At 45.4% G+C, this 14,689-nt stretch overlaps 1 protein-coding gene across 1 annotated transcript in view; it reads left to right on the top strand.

Moving 5' to 3' along the window:
- CFDP1 (craniofacial development protein 1) overlaps nt 1-14,689 on the top strand; it is a 60,331-nt gene that overhangs the window by 1,289 nt on the left and 44,353 nt on the right. The window contains exons 4-5 of the mRNA XM_084215015.1: nt 1,738-1,838; nt 13,921-14,025. Coding sequence (XP_084071141.1) covers nt 1,738-1,838; nt 13,921-14,025 — 206 coding nt within the window. The remainder of the gene's footprint in view (nt 1-1,737; nt 1,839-13,920; nt 14,026-14,689) is intronic.

The following is a 14,689-nucleotide window of genomic DNA, read 5'->3' as shown; positions in this document are numbered from 1 at the left end:
GAGTTTTAGAGCATGCCCTCTTGGTTCTGGCTGGTGTCAGGTGTTGGACAGAGCTGGGAAGAGGCTGGGGTTTCCCCTGCCCCCTCTGCTTTGTGAGGCTCACATCTCCTGAAGGGCCAGACTGCAAGGTGCTGGTTTCCTTCCAAATGCAGAGGTGGTGCTGCTTTTGGAGCTGTCAGCAGCTTGGAGTGTCCTACACAGCCCTGTTGGCTTCCCTTCCTAGTCCTGGATGCCTCTTTTGACACAGGAATGATGAGCTTTGGTCTGAGTTGTGCATGTGAGCACAGCTCTCCCTGAGGCTTGTGCCTTTCCTGATGCTTAAAAGAAAAAAAAAATTTAAAAAAGAGGCTTTGTGTGTGTGTGTGTGTGTGTGTGTGAGTGGGGAAACAAGAGGGGTCTGTGCTGGACTCTCTGTGCCTCCATCCTCATGGAGGGGGTCTGGAAGGTGCTGCATGTTGCACATTTGTACCAAGATTGAATTTGGCTTTCTTGTGTCCTTGGTAAGCCCCAGTAAGGTGCTCTCAGTGTGCAGAGGTTTTTCTGAAGAGAGAATTCTGTGTGTGGTAGCTATTTCAAAGGATTTGGTTCTCAGTAAAACCAGGTGCATGTGTTTCCTTGTCAAAACCTTTCATGCTTTAGGTGGTAGAAGGGAAGAATGTACCACAACTGAGCCTCTGCTGCTAGAATTATCAGTTTGGGTTTTTTAGATGGTCAGCCAAAATAAATGTTCAGTAACAGAAGACAGGAGTCTGCCTGGTGGGTGCAGTTCTGACTGTGTGAAGCTTCATTCTGTGACTCTTGGGAGGTTGTGGAGCAAGTAGAGTTTTGTAGTATTTGATTGCAACTTTTGGAAGGGGAGTCCTTTCATCTTAGCCCTCCTGCTTCTCCTTATTACTGACTGAGCAGCTGGGGTGGTTACTTGTAGAGTCAGAGGGAAGAAGAGAAGTGAACATTTTCTTCTAGGTAGTTCTGCTTTTATGGGTAGGTTGCTAAAATGTGAGATGTCTTTGAAAGTTCCTCCATAGCCTGGAATAATTCATGGAGACATGCAGTTCCTCTGTTCTCTTTGTGAACTTCTTGGGCTTGCATGGCCTTCTAGAAGATCTCTGTGGTGTGTGGTTGATACAGACCAAGAATTTGGGGTTTACTTTGGTAACTTACACTGGTTGAGGTTTTTTATGTATCCTTTTAGCAGTTGTAGCTGTGACTGAGTAAATTAAGAGGCATTGGTGACAAATTGCTTGATAAATATTTTTCCTTCTCAAATACAAGAGATGTTATTGACAAGTAGAGAGATCAGCATTGCTTTTTCTGCTGATGAGTTTTGTTATTCTCTGTTCTTGAGTAAAACTAAACGTACTTTAGTGGAATTCACCTTGGCAGCTTTCCTGCTTGGTGGTGCTTAGTTTGAGAGAACCAAGTCTCCAGGCTTTTGCTTTCTGAACCACTGCAATGTATTCTTGCTCCTTCCTACACTTATTACAATTTCACTTCTTGTTTTAGTTTGTTTTGATCCTAGAGCTTCAATGACAGCCTGGAACCAAAATGGGGAATTTCATTCTGGTGGAATGAAATTTATTTATTTCTTTTACCTTGTCTGTGGGTGACTTGCTTTGACCACCAGTCTAAACTGCAGTGCTACCCAAGGTCTGTGTTGGGTCCTCGGCCCTTTGGAATAATAATTTGGCTTGGCTCCACAAATACATTATTTTGCTTTCTCCTTCATGTATTTTGTAGACTGAAGAAGAGAACAGTGGGAATAAGCCTCAGGAGAAGCCCAAAGATTCAGGAAAAGTGACAATCACCAAAACATTCGATTTTGCTGGTGAGGAAATCAAGTAAGTTGGCAGATGTGATGTGTCCATTGTGGGCCCAGTGCGAACTGAGTGCTGGGGGCAGGCTGGAGCTGGGCTCTGAGGCACAGTGGGTCTTCTTTACACTGTTTTTTTCTTTTGTTGTGAGCTCATACAGACCTCAGGGAAAATAAGGCCAAGATTTTCCTGCATCAGAGCTGCAGAGTGTCCTTATATGCAGACCCCAGTCTTTACTCAACTTCATAACATTCATAAATGTAATTCAGATTCACTTAGGCTTCCCCATCTGACCAGTGTTTATAATGGTTGGCAGAGCTCCCTGGTGACACTGTCATGGGAAGGCTGAGACAAGGAAGGAAGCTCATCTGGTCCCACAAGGATGAGGGTAACACATTTTATTCCTTCAGCCTAGTCCAGGTTCTGTGTTGCCGGCAGGATTATTGGCTGGCACTTTCCCTGGTGATGTTCACAATTCACTAAAAAGATTTTCAGGCAGTAAGAGGTGCTATGCTGAGCAGACTAACAGCTGAGTGCTTTTGCCTCTGAAACAGCTGCAGCCAAGGGGATGGGCTGGGTAAAATCATGCTTTAGGCTGAGTTTGGCTTACAAGAGGCCTCTCAGGCTGTGCTGCAAGAAGGGCCAGGTGTTTTATAAATGTGTAAGACTAGAACTGAGGGGTCTGGCAGAACCCACCTGAAATCTGACTGCTCTGTGAACTGCTGGTTCTTACCTGGGGATTTTATTTGTATGTAGCAGTAAAGCTGGTTTTGTCAAACTGACTTGGCCTGTTTGGTGTGACAGCAGAGGGCAGCAGTTCCCAGCAGTAACACCCGCCCTGCCTAAATCTGGAGGAGGAGGAGGCAGAGCTGGGGCTTTGCTGCTCTTTCTTTTCATGTTAGCAATGCTGCCTGAGCTGTTTGAAAAATCTGAGGAGGGCTGTGAGCCATAGTAGGGACTGTGCTACTTCCCTGGGTAAGCCAGACTGTAGGAATACCCCTTGTTCACTGATGAACTTCATTCACTTTGTTCACTGTCCTTTGAAACATTGGTTGCTTTATGTGGACAGAAGTTGCTCAGGGATTCTAAGATGCTGATTTTATGCTTTTGACACCAGTATCTTAGCTGTAGTTTCTTAAGAATTGTAACTAAGAAAAAGGCATATTTTCCTGCATCATTGCTTTTCTAGTGTCCTGTGTACTGCTCAGTGCTTACTGTTTCCCTTAGGAACTGCAGAGGAATCAGTAGAAATTTCTACCAGTTTTTGATGAAATAGGCAATGGCTGGAGCCTGGGTGACAATGAGACTGCAAACCCCAAGGCTAAGGCATGTTTTGTTTACAGTAGTTATTATATCAATTGGTTACAGAACCAGCAACAGAAGTTTGCAGTGAGCTCTGGAGCACTGTTTTCTGCTGGTACCAGGTTACAACAAAATTATGTTCTTGAGCTCTTTGATAACAGAAAAATCCTTCCATGTTTTTTGCCCCCTTGATCTTTGTGATACGCAGAGCTGATTCTTTTATGTTGTTTGCTACATCTTGCTTCTTTAAATGGGTTACACTGTTAGCTGTGGGTAGGGTACAAGGGGTACCTGCTCCTCACAGCTGCTGGTACTCTCTCCTAATGGCAGTAGGTGAGGCCCAGAGGGCTGTTCTTTCTTCAGACTAGCAGGAGGTTGTCCTTGCACCGCCCAACGTCTGCAAATGCTCTGAATACCCAACACTGACTTCCTTGCCTGGGGAAGCAGCTGGCAAATCATTGCTTACAAAAGGCCACCACACGGTAGGTGTGTGTGTGTGTGTGTGTGCATTTCTGGACTGAAGGAACTGAAATGAGAGCTGTCTCTGTTGCCTTTCTGAATGGTTTGAGGCTACTGTTGAGTGTTGTTCTTTTGAAAGCTTGACAAGAATTTAGATCAGTATTTAAGCAGTGAAAGATTCAGGGCACAAATTTTCACAGTCTGCTCACTGAAGCTCTTAATAGAAGATCATTTAGCCCTGATCTCCTGTTGCAGAACAATTTATTTTCTCCTCTAAGATGATGGTATGATTTTTCTGGCCTGATTGAAGTAGCAGAAATGGCTTGAAAGTGATCGCCAGCTCCAGGGCTATACTGGAATAGTAAAGGGGCTTTGTGTTGTCAACTCCCCTGTAGGTTTTTGCTGCACTTAATGTCTCTTTTGATGACTCTGTGCCTGTATCAGTTGCTAGCACTGAACTTCAGCTTTGGAGTGTTAAGAATTAACAATTACCAAATGAAGATTTTAGCTTAGTGGCTTCTAATTTAAGAAAATGCATGATATAATTTTGCCTTGTAAAACTAAAGCTGTTGAATCCTGGAACCAGAAACAATCTTATACTGATTGCAGTGCTCTCCACTTGGGACTTTTTTTGTCTGCTTTTCATGTCTTCCTCGTGTTAAATAGATTAAGAGCAGCAGGTGACTGTCACCCAAATGGCTGGAATTGTGGGCAGCAAGAGCAATTTGCAAAGGCAATTCAGCATCTAAATGGAAGTTCAAGACATTTCTCCCTGGTAGAAGAGACTGAAACTCCCTTGAAGCCTCTGGTTTATGAACTTGCCTCACAGTGCAGGACGTGTGTTTGCATTAATAGGGAGTTGCATCCCCAGTGCCAGGGAAGAACTGTTGTGATTCGTAATTGCTTGTTTTCTCTTTGGCACTCCAAAAGGATATGGTCCTTGGCTTTCTTTAAATCTCTGTTGTGCTCAGTGCATCAAAATGGTTCTTCTGTGCTCTTTCCATGAAAGTGAACTTTGTGTCCAGCTGGGACTGCAGCAGAGGGGAGCTCACATACAAGGAGCTGGTCCAGCCCCATGGTGTCAGTGTGACAGCCTGTCAGGGAGGAGCACTGTCTGGTTATTGACTGCTGTCAAAAACAGATTTTACTTTGAGACATCTTCTCTACCTTAATTTGGCTTGTAGAAGGTAAAACCAAGTTCAAAGAGTAATGATTTGGGTGCTAATTCAGGAATGGGAGGCCTGTGTTCAGCACCCTGCTTCATTCATATGCTGCAGATTCCAAGTTCCAGATTCCAGGCTCCAGACTAGGATGTCCACTCTGTTCCTTACATGTGAGACAAAGTTGCAAACAAAGGGTGTGTTAGTCAAGGATTTTTGCAGTCTGTCACTTATTTTGTTGCTTTGAAGACAGTTAAGGTTGCTGTCTGAGAAACAGCAGCTGCTTCTGCTTTTTCCTGGAAAGCAAGAAGAGTGGACGGAAAATTCTGACGCTGACGATGTATTTAAGGGGAATGGGTAAAAAGAGCAGGGAATTGACACCCATAAGTCTCAAGATTTAGAGCTGGCACAGAGGGTCATTTTTAAAACATGTAATTGTCTCCATCTGTGTTCTTGCTCTGTGCTCTCAGCATGGCCCAGTCAGACCTGTCAGGCTAACAAGCAGTGAGAGCATGTGACACCATTAACCCTCTCCTTACCTTGTCATGCTTTTCAGGGATCTCAGTGGATGATCAGTACAAGGGGTTGGCAGCATGCTCACACTTCTTGCTGGGTGTGAACCTTGGTCATTTGTTTTGTGCTCATGGGGTTTTGAGCAATGCTGAGTGTAGCACAGTAGCTTTTAAAATCAGGAGGAAGATCAAGAGTTTGGGTGAGCATCTCTTGATGTTGTAGGTGGTGTGGTGCACATCTGATCAAGGTTGATGTCTTCCACGTGTGCTCTTTTGAAAAAGCTTTTGCTGTATTGCTTATACCTGTGAGTGAGAAGGCAGGTGAGCATTACCTGAATGTCTGTCTTGAAGCCTGATGTTTGGAAAGCCCTGCCTTTTTTCCAGGGGGAGAGCAAATGCTACACAGCTTCCACCAGATGAGGTGGTTGGGTGTTGTCAGGCCAGATATGGAAGACAATGAACTGAGCTAACAGGAGCAGAGAAGGAAACCACTCATATTTTTATGTGCTTTTTGCAATGGCTTTGATTGCAGTAGTAAGGAATTGTTAGAAAAAGTAAGACAAATGAATTTCAGTGGCCCTTTGAAAAGCCACTCCTGAAGGACTTCTGTTTTGTGTTGCTGGTGGTGCCAGATGTCAGTGGGGTTTTCTCCTCGGTCCTCTTTGGCTAAGGTGTTCTAGAGAAATGTGTTCTAGCCACTTTCTGGTGACATACCCCTTTCTGAAGGAAGCTTGCATGGTGTGAAAACCTTTGCTTTTTAAGATTTTCCCAGAAATTTAATCTGAACACTATAAGGATGGGGATGATGCTGTGGGACCATAAGACAAATCAAACTGACCAGAATTACCTGGAACATGAATGTGACCACTGTTTAGAGGTGGCAGACTAAAAAGTGAGTGGTTGCTTTTCTGCCACCAAGCACCAAACTGCTGATCTTGGCATAATGGAGGGTAGGCAGCAGCCTGTTTCTGCCCTTATGCTGTTGTTTTTCTTAGAGGTCAAAGCATGCCTCAGCTATCCACAGTTTATATTGGCTTTTTCCAATTTAAAAAACAATGATTGATTTTTTTTTTTGAAGCCATTAAGTGAAAATACGTTACCTTTCAAGAATGACAGGGTCTCAGGGGCTGGTTTTGATAACCTTTCCTCTGTGTGCATCCATTCCCTGATGCTTCAGGATTTCCCTGGGGAATACTAACATTGTACAATGCTGATTGGCACAATGATGGCCCAGGGATGAGGTCAGAAAGTGTGAGCAGGGGCTGTGCTGTGTGCTGGTTCACTTGTGAGCCATTTGCCTTTCTCAGAGGCAGCTGCAGAAATTGTAACTTCATAAACATCAAACCCAGCCAGGACTCTAAGCCAGAGCACTTGCTTCTAAAATAAATCCTGTTATGGTTTGCTTAATGTGCTTGGAAAAGGGGAATGGGCTAATGAACAGTGTCTAATCAGGATTTTCTCATTAGTAGATGTGCAGATGAGGCTTCTGCTCAGAGGGGCTATGACTTGCAAAGTGTTACTTAATGGCTCTGCACTCACCAACATGCTGACCCCTGTTGTCTTCCTTAATCTCAACATGCTTTTGAAACTCCCAAGGTGATTGAGCAGATGCCCACCTGAAAGTCGTCTTTGGCTTCTAATGTGGCTTGCTGCTTTCAAGGAAATAATTTATGTGTGCTGGTTTCATTTGTGTGGTTTTGCTGGTGATCAGTGTGATAAAAAAGAAGGCTCAGCTGGGATCTCCAGAGGTAGGAGGAGTCTCAAAGCATCTCCAGAATGATGGATTAACCTCCAGATTAACTTGGCCATTTCTGGGTCTTTCAAGCCTGGGGTGTCTGGATGCTGGATTGGCTTTGGGAGCTGGATGGCAAACTGCATTGTCTCATGCAACACAGGTTCTTCCGTGTGTGTTCTGCTTGTGTTCTGTGTAAGTCAGTGTGGAAATACTTCAGTAAAAATCACACCCTTTCCCAGAAGATGATACTGTATCTTTATCTGGTTCTCAGGTAGTTTCCTGGCTTTTAAAAATCTGAAAACAGAAGGTGCTTACTGACCTATTCAGGTCTCACAGGAGCTCTTCTGCTATTAGTAAAGGGCTCTTTGGTCCCTCTGTTCATGCCTTCATCTCAGGGGCCTCAGATCCACTCCCAGCATTTTGCTGCTTGGCCCGTTTCCCTTGTTTCCAAGCTGCTGCTCATTCCTGACAGCTCCAGGCTCAGAAAAGGGCTTTTGATCTCTGGTGAGATGCTGGCAGAGCCTGCTTTGCAGGCATTGGGCCTGGGGTTTCCCCTGCTGGAAAGTGCAGCTTGCAAGATGCATCATTTTTTTTTCTGTAACTAAGAGATGGTGAAGCAAGAGGGATTCTGTGTTAGCCTGAAGGGGAGGCAGAGCTGTTTGCTGCCATACAATCTCATTAACACACTACAAACTGAGCCAAGCTTAGTCTGGCCTTTCCCCCATGGGGATGCCTCTGCTTTGTAGTGTGTGCTGGCTCCTGTTATGATCTGTGTAACCTTTGTGTCCAGTGTTCATAGCTCTAAGTGAATTTGGAACCCCTGGCTCTTAATACCTGTGGTACTCCTATCCTTCAGCAGGAGAGGCATCCATGACATGAGCACTGTGCTGCTTTGGAGGGTTGCAGGGATCTGTCTGGCTTTCAGTGTATTTGCAGGTCATGATTAATGGGGGACTGTTACACTCACACATGCAGCAGCTCATCTGTTCACCTGGATTACTCAGCTCAGAGGTGTGTTCCATAATCTTGATTTAATCCTTTTGAGAGGTACAAATTAAAACACAGGGATGGCTCAAAGATTGACATGCTAATGCATGGTGGGACTTTGAGGCAGTGCAATGGAGCTGGCTGAGGGAATACTTATCCAGTGAAGCAAGAAGAGTCCTGGTACTTGGAGGTACTTAAAGCTGGGCTGAATACAGCTCCAGTCAACAAGAGGAAGGCTCGTGCCCTGGCTGCAGGTCAGCTTCTCCAAGGAGCCATGTTTGGCATGCTCTACCTATTGCAAGCCCCAGTGGGAGCTTGATAACTGGAGTGCTGCGAGCCTCTTGCAGAAGCTGCAAGCAGAAGTCCAAAAAGGGCCTGACAGCTTGGTCAGCATTTCAGGAGGCAGCACTGTCCATCCACTGATGTTTTCTTTGCATCTGTCATGGAGTCTTTGTCATACAGGAGATCATGGAAAATTGGTTGTTTCCTTCAAGGCTTACAAGGTTATGCATTATTGATGTTAAAATACCATTCACCTTTGCTTGTTTTCAGGTGAGTTGGTTTGAGGTGCAGCCTGGGCTGACTGCTTGGATAGCAGCACACACCTGCTGTGAGGAGCAGCACCAGGCACACAGCTTGGCCCTTGCCTGACTGCAGGAGAGCTCTTGTCACATTTGATTCTTTTTAGAAACCAGCCAACAGCTTCTGTCTAGAAACCAGCCAGCTTCTTCTGCTGATCTAGTCAGCCTACAAAATTATCAGTTATTCCAGCTTGGTCTTGTCTGTGTTGCTTCAGGGGAATAGGCTGAGTTTCCCAGGGAACAGCTTCTCCCACCTGGTTTGAAGAGGAATGCTCTTTTTTTTCTGAAAGGGGGAAAACTAATGTTTTACTTTGAAATTAGAAAACTGATGGGGACATACTAATTTTAGCTCTCTCTGTTCTACACCAGGTAATTCAACATAGAATACATACATATGCAGTGTGCAGGCAGATGTGGTCTGGAGGTTCACTTGTGTGAGGACCTAATTCCCTCCTGCAAAGTGCTGAACCTTTGCACTCCAGCATTTTCAGGACCTTGCAGGCTGTAGGATTTGCCTCTCATGCAGTGTATCTGTCAGTGGGACCTTGCAGTTCAAGCACAAAAGTCCACCAAAAAAATATTCAGAAAAATTATTTTTCAGCTCAAAAGTGATTATTTTTTTTAACAAACCTCTGTAGATGAGTATTACTTTCTCCTTAAGTGAACATTCCAGAAGGCTGAAGGACTATTTATTGAAACTAAACACAGATGGGGAATAATGAAAAAGGGTAATTAGCCTCATTTTTGTCCCCCTTGGTCTGTGATTCCCCAGAGCTAACATTAAGATAGTGTGGAAAGTTTTATAACTGTGTCAGGTCTAAACTGGGGCAGGTTTCCCATGTGAGAAGAGTGTCCTGAGTACTAAAGAGCTGACATTTTCCACAGCTTCCACTCTTGTTCTCCCTTTCTCAGCAGGAAGGCTGGGGAGAGGGTAACTTTGTGCTGCTGTGAGTAAAGATTTTAACTGCCTTTTCTGCTCTAAGTCCCCTTATACCCAAATACCAACATGTGCTTTCTCAGCCTGATGTGCACCAGGTGTTTTGGTTAGGAGAGTGTAGCTGTGTTGAGCCACCTGGGGTTAAATTGGAGGGTTTTTGGCACTTGGGATGCATAAGGTTGCTATTACACAGCAGACTACAGATAATTAGCCTGCAAGCCTTCTTGATATGCCTGTTTATCTTTCCCAGCTTGCCCTTATTCTCCCTCCATTTCCCCTCTGTGCAAGGATGAAGCTCTGCTGGTACACTTCTCCAGGGGCTTGCAGGGCACCTTGCAGCTCACTGCCGAGCTGGGCACTTTGCTGACACACTGCAGCCTTGGCATCCCTTACACAAGTTCTGTTTCTGGCCAGCAGGACTGGATTCAGCTGTGCTGGAGTGGAGGCACCACCCTGGGGCAAGTCCTGGGCTGTGGGTGTTGTGCCATGGTGTGATGGATTGGGGCCCTCCTCCCTGGTAGCTCTACCAGGGTGTAAGACCAGGGTGCAGAAGACAAGCTGTGTGTTAGACTCACTCTGCCACTGAACTAATAATTTGGGTTTAAATTTGGGTTTAATCCCTTCTGCAGATTAGCTGGAGCTGTCAGCATAATGCTCATTCCAGCATGTATTCTTCCTTCTTTGTAGCAGTTTATGTAGCTAAGGGCACTGCTGGGAGCAGATCAACCACTCGCTCTTAAACTAATCTGCCACATTTCAGAACTGTAAGTGCTCTGTGGAACCCCTTTGGGACAGCCTTGACAGCAGGTGTTGTCTTCATGTGGTTTGTGCCCAGCATACATAACCTGGGGCCTTTTCCATGCCCTTAAGTTGCAGCATTTCAGTTGGTAACTGTGAAAAGAAGGGTGATAAGTTCTTCAGTGAAAGTTGGAATAACATACCCATCACTGGGCACCAAACCAGCAGGCTGGGTGGGTATGGCTATGCCTAAATGTTTGGCTACCGCTTGGAGCTTGGTTCAGAGATGAAGGGTCTTAAGAAGGACATCTGTAAGTATTCAGGGCACTTAGTGATCCAGTTTCTAGCATGTTTTCCTTATAATAACTTCTAAATATGGAAGACATTTCTATTTTACACTTGCACAACACCTTGTACAGTAGCATCATCTGTGCTACCAGGCTCTGGCATGGTCCAAAAAGTTAATAACTGTTCTGTGTTTTGGAAGTCTTATTATGCAATTTAATAGCATAGCACTGTAATGAAATCTCTGTGGCAAAGTGATGAGAGTGAGTGGCTTTGTGTGTGAATTACAGGGGCTGCAAGTGGGCGAGACACTAGCTACTTGTTTTATTGCTGACAATATACTTATTTTCATGTTTAGTCCTGGATTACAATGTGTGAATAGCATCCCAGTAAACAGTCAGGCAAATAGTTATTTAAAAAGTATTTAAAAGTGAAAGGTCTTGTAATTTTTCTTAGTAATGACTGTGATTTCTTCCAGCTGAATTAATGACTCCCATTTCTCCCCATGAAGAGCAAGAATTGTTTTGGTTTCTACATGGAGAGAATTATTGTCTCCCATAATAATGCAGACCAGAGTATTTCTTTTTCTTTCCTGGTCTGGGATCTGGGAAAGGTTGAAATGTGCATAACCTGAATTAATACCTTGTAAAGCTCCTTAATATTCTTCCGTCATTCCTGTTGGAGTGGTGCAGGAGTTGCTGCTGGCATCAGCCCAGCAGCAGCCTGCCTCAGAGCAGCTTTTTTTTCAGTTTATGAGGCAGTAAGTGGGTCTTGTGATGGAATTGCCTTGAAAGGTCACTTTTAATTATATTTCGGTCACATTCCTCTGTCCCCAGCTGGGCAGTCCTGGTGGAACAGGTTGCATGCAGCTTTGCAGCTGAATTTCTGCAGCAGACAACTCCAAAAATATATGTTAGAGCAGCTGCTGGCAGGCCAAGGGGAGCAAAGAAAATGGAACTAAGTGTTGTATTTTGTGCCCAGCCATTGTTACTGGTACTCCGAGGTGGAGGAGGGTGTGAGAATTGAGGCACAATTGAACCCTTGGTAGCAACCTGTCTTGTGCCCCTGGATAGCTGAAGTGTCTGTCATTGAAGGCCTGGGCCAGACTCTGCCTGTGCATCGTGTGCCTTCTGCTCTCTCACCCTTTCTGGGATTGGGCATCTCCTGTTCCAAGAGCTGTGGCTTGTACTGCTGGTCCAACCAAGAGTGTGCTAGCTCTGTCAGAGTGCAGATCCCTAGAGCTGTTTTTCATTTTAGCCTTGTTCCTTTCTTTTCCTCAGCTGGTAGGGGAGACATCAGTGTTAGTTCTGTCTCCAGGCTGGAGAGGGCTGAAGATACACAGGAGGTTAAGGCCAAGGGCCCAGTGCTGAGATCTCAGCTCTGCCACTGGCTTTGAAGACTTGCTCCCTGTTGTGCTGCAGCTCTTGGATTCCTGCACACTCGAGGTTGCCTCATGTTTCTCTCTGTGGCTCAGGTGCTCCCTGCATGCCCGGAGTGCACCCTTGATGGCACAGCAGTGCAGGGGTTGGCAAGAGGAGAGGCACCCTGCCGGGAGCCAGCACTGCAGAGTGCACGAGAGAGGGTGCTGCTTCTCAGCTTGGCAGGGGTCAGAGCTGGTGTTTAGATGCTGCATTTGAAAATAAATAGAGTGTGTGATCACATTGATCTGAACTCAGCCTCATGGTTGGGGGAATTCTGTCTTCTTGCTGCATGAAGACACCAAGTTTATCCTGTCTAATGAAATCCATGGATGTAGGGCAACCTTTGGTGTATGACTGCTACATGACATGACCACTGCTGCCAGGGGCCGTGACTGGGTGGTGTATTTGGGGTGAACTGTGATGATGCTGTAGCAAGGTTTTATTTTTTTTCCTGAAGTGCTTTTCTCCTTTTCCTACCCCTTGCCTTACCAATCTGATCAGCAAACATTTCTAAGTATTCCTGGTGTGGGATTGTCTGTATCCACATGACTGCTGTGGTTTGAAAGGCATGTGACAATGCAGGGGGAGATGGGGTTAATCTCCTCCTGCACTGGCAGAACAAGGCTGAGCAGTTGTACAGCACAGGCATTTATTCTTGTGCCTTTTCCACTGCATTTGCAGTCTGTGGAGAAGGAGGAAGGAAGTTTCAGATGCTGATTCACTGTCAGGATGGAGACGTGGATGCACTAGTTGTGTGCAAGTGAGATTTCAGGACATCAGTGCCTCCAGGGTTAACAGATAACTCTGTGTCACTTTCCTTGATGCCAGCCCAGCAGAAACCTGTCTGGGGCTGCAGCTCCTGGGGTTTCTCCATGACTATTAGCCAGTTCTTTCATGGAAGTTGTGGGGTCAGGTTGGTGGGTAGGAAGCAAACAGTGATTAGCCTGATTTGTAGCCAGGGGAGATCCCATGGCCAGCCAGGCTTTCAGCCTCTCATCAGCATATGGTGTAGACCAGGGATGAGCTTGCACATCCTTGCTGGAGCAGATACAACCAGAGGCCCAGGATGCAGGAGGATGAGATGGAGGATTGTTTCTTCTGTACCAAGTGAGCTGTGGGTCAGACTGCCTCTGTGCCCATAGAGCTGCAGAGCCCTGGAGAGGCTCACAGGCTTGTGCTCCATGGGAACAAAATTGTTAGCTTGGCAAATCAGGGCAACCTCATTAAGAGCTACTGAGAGCGTGAAAAGCGTGTTGCTGGAGGCAGGTCATGGTGAATGAGGGGGCTAAAGTAGCTGGGATTTTCTAACAATTAATTATTGAGTGGTTTTCTAGAGATTCTTTCTCATGTTTATAATTCATTCCCTGCTGCAGATGCCATATTGATTTATAATTTTTTGAAGTTCAATATTTTGCACCCTTGGGGCCTCAAACAAAAATTAACTAGAAAATGAGAGTAAATTTCTACATTCTGCCTTGTCAGAGCTTTCTCTCCCGCTGCCCATCCCCAGAGCCAGTTTCCATGCTCTGCTTTGGGTCGCAGATGTTGCCAAACCTGTGTGCCGTGGGCTGTGAGACATGGGTGGCAGAAGAGCTTGCCTCACTGACCAACAAATGAGAAAATCAAGAGCCCAATTAAGAGCCTGAAATTGCCCCCAGTGACCCGAGGAGAGCATTTAGTAGCTGCTAGTGAGACAGGCCTGTTTGAATGAATAAGCATTCCAGTTTGTTAGAAAGAAAAAACACCCCCTCCTCCCCCAGCTCTAATTAGCTTCTCTTTTTCTTTTTTCTGCCATGAATGTAGAGGGTTTGTCACTGGAATGAAATCTTAACAAGATGTGTGTTCTTCAGCTTGCAGCTGATGAAGGTGATCTCTGTGCAGGGGATGTGGAGACTCTTGTACCTGTTCTCTGTGTTTCCTTCATGGATCTTTGATTTTACTGTTGAGTACAGCTCTTCCTTACCCTCTGGTTTTTCTCTTTTCCTCTAACAGGGTGACTAAAGAAGTAGATTCAAACTCAAAAGAAGCTAAATCTTTTCTGAAGCAGCAAGAGAAACTGCAGTCAGCAGCTCCAGCTTCCTTGCCGACAGTCTCGGGGTGAGTATGGGATTTTCCTGCCTGGATATGGGCCCTTAGTGAGAAAGATGGCACTGGAGCCAATAGTGCAGGCTCTGCAGTATTTAGTGGGTGTTTGTTTTCTGCAGTACTTTAGTGGGAGCAGGACTAGGCCTGGAAGGTGTGATGATTTGGGCTGGAGGGAAGCGGGGGAGGCAACCCGTGAGTTCCAGTGACTCACTTCATAGGTTCAGGCTCAAATTTTTTAATCCTCATAAATCATTCATCCTAGTAAGGAAATAGTGATTTAACTGTCTCAGGCAGCCTGATGAAACTGCAGGTAGCCAAGGAACATTCCTGAGATTGCCTGCAGTTCCTTTGACAGGTGCTTCTCAGGCCTATAAAAAGCCATGTCAGGCTGGGCTGTGGCTTCTTAGAGACTTTGGGTGAGCATTTAAATGAGACATGGTTTTGCCTCTTTGATGTTCTCTAATATCATTTTGATGTGGATTTGTCACTTTTCTGTTCAAGCTCTAATACCTAATTCTGAGATTATCATAATGCTTGTCAAAGATACAAGAAGGTCGGGTCCCCTGTGTATCTGAGATGCCAGTCTGGTTCCTGATGAGCTTGGGAGATCACCAGCTTCTTAGGAAGAGAGGAGATGCTTCTATGTTCCAGTGAGGATTTTTATTTAAGTCAGTTG

This window comes from Fringilla coelebs (genome assembly GCF_963513975.1).
Source record: "Fringilla coelebs genome assembly, chromosome: 14".
Lineage (NCBI taxonomy): Eukaryota > Metazoa > Chordata > Aves > Passeriformes > Fringillidae > Fringilla > Fringilla coelebs.
The sequence above is the reverse complement of the archived record's forward strand: the minus strand, read 5'-3'. Positions and strand labels throughout refer to the sequence as shown.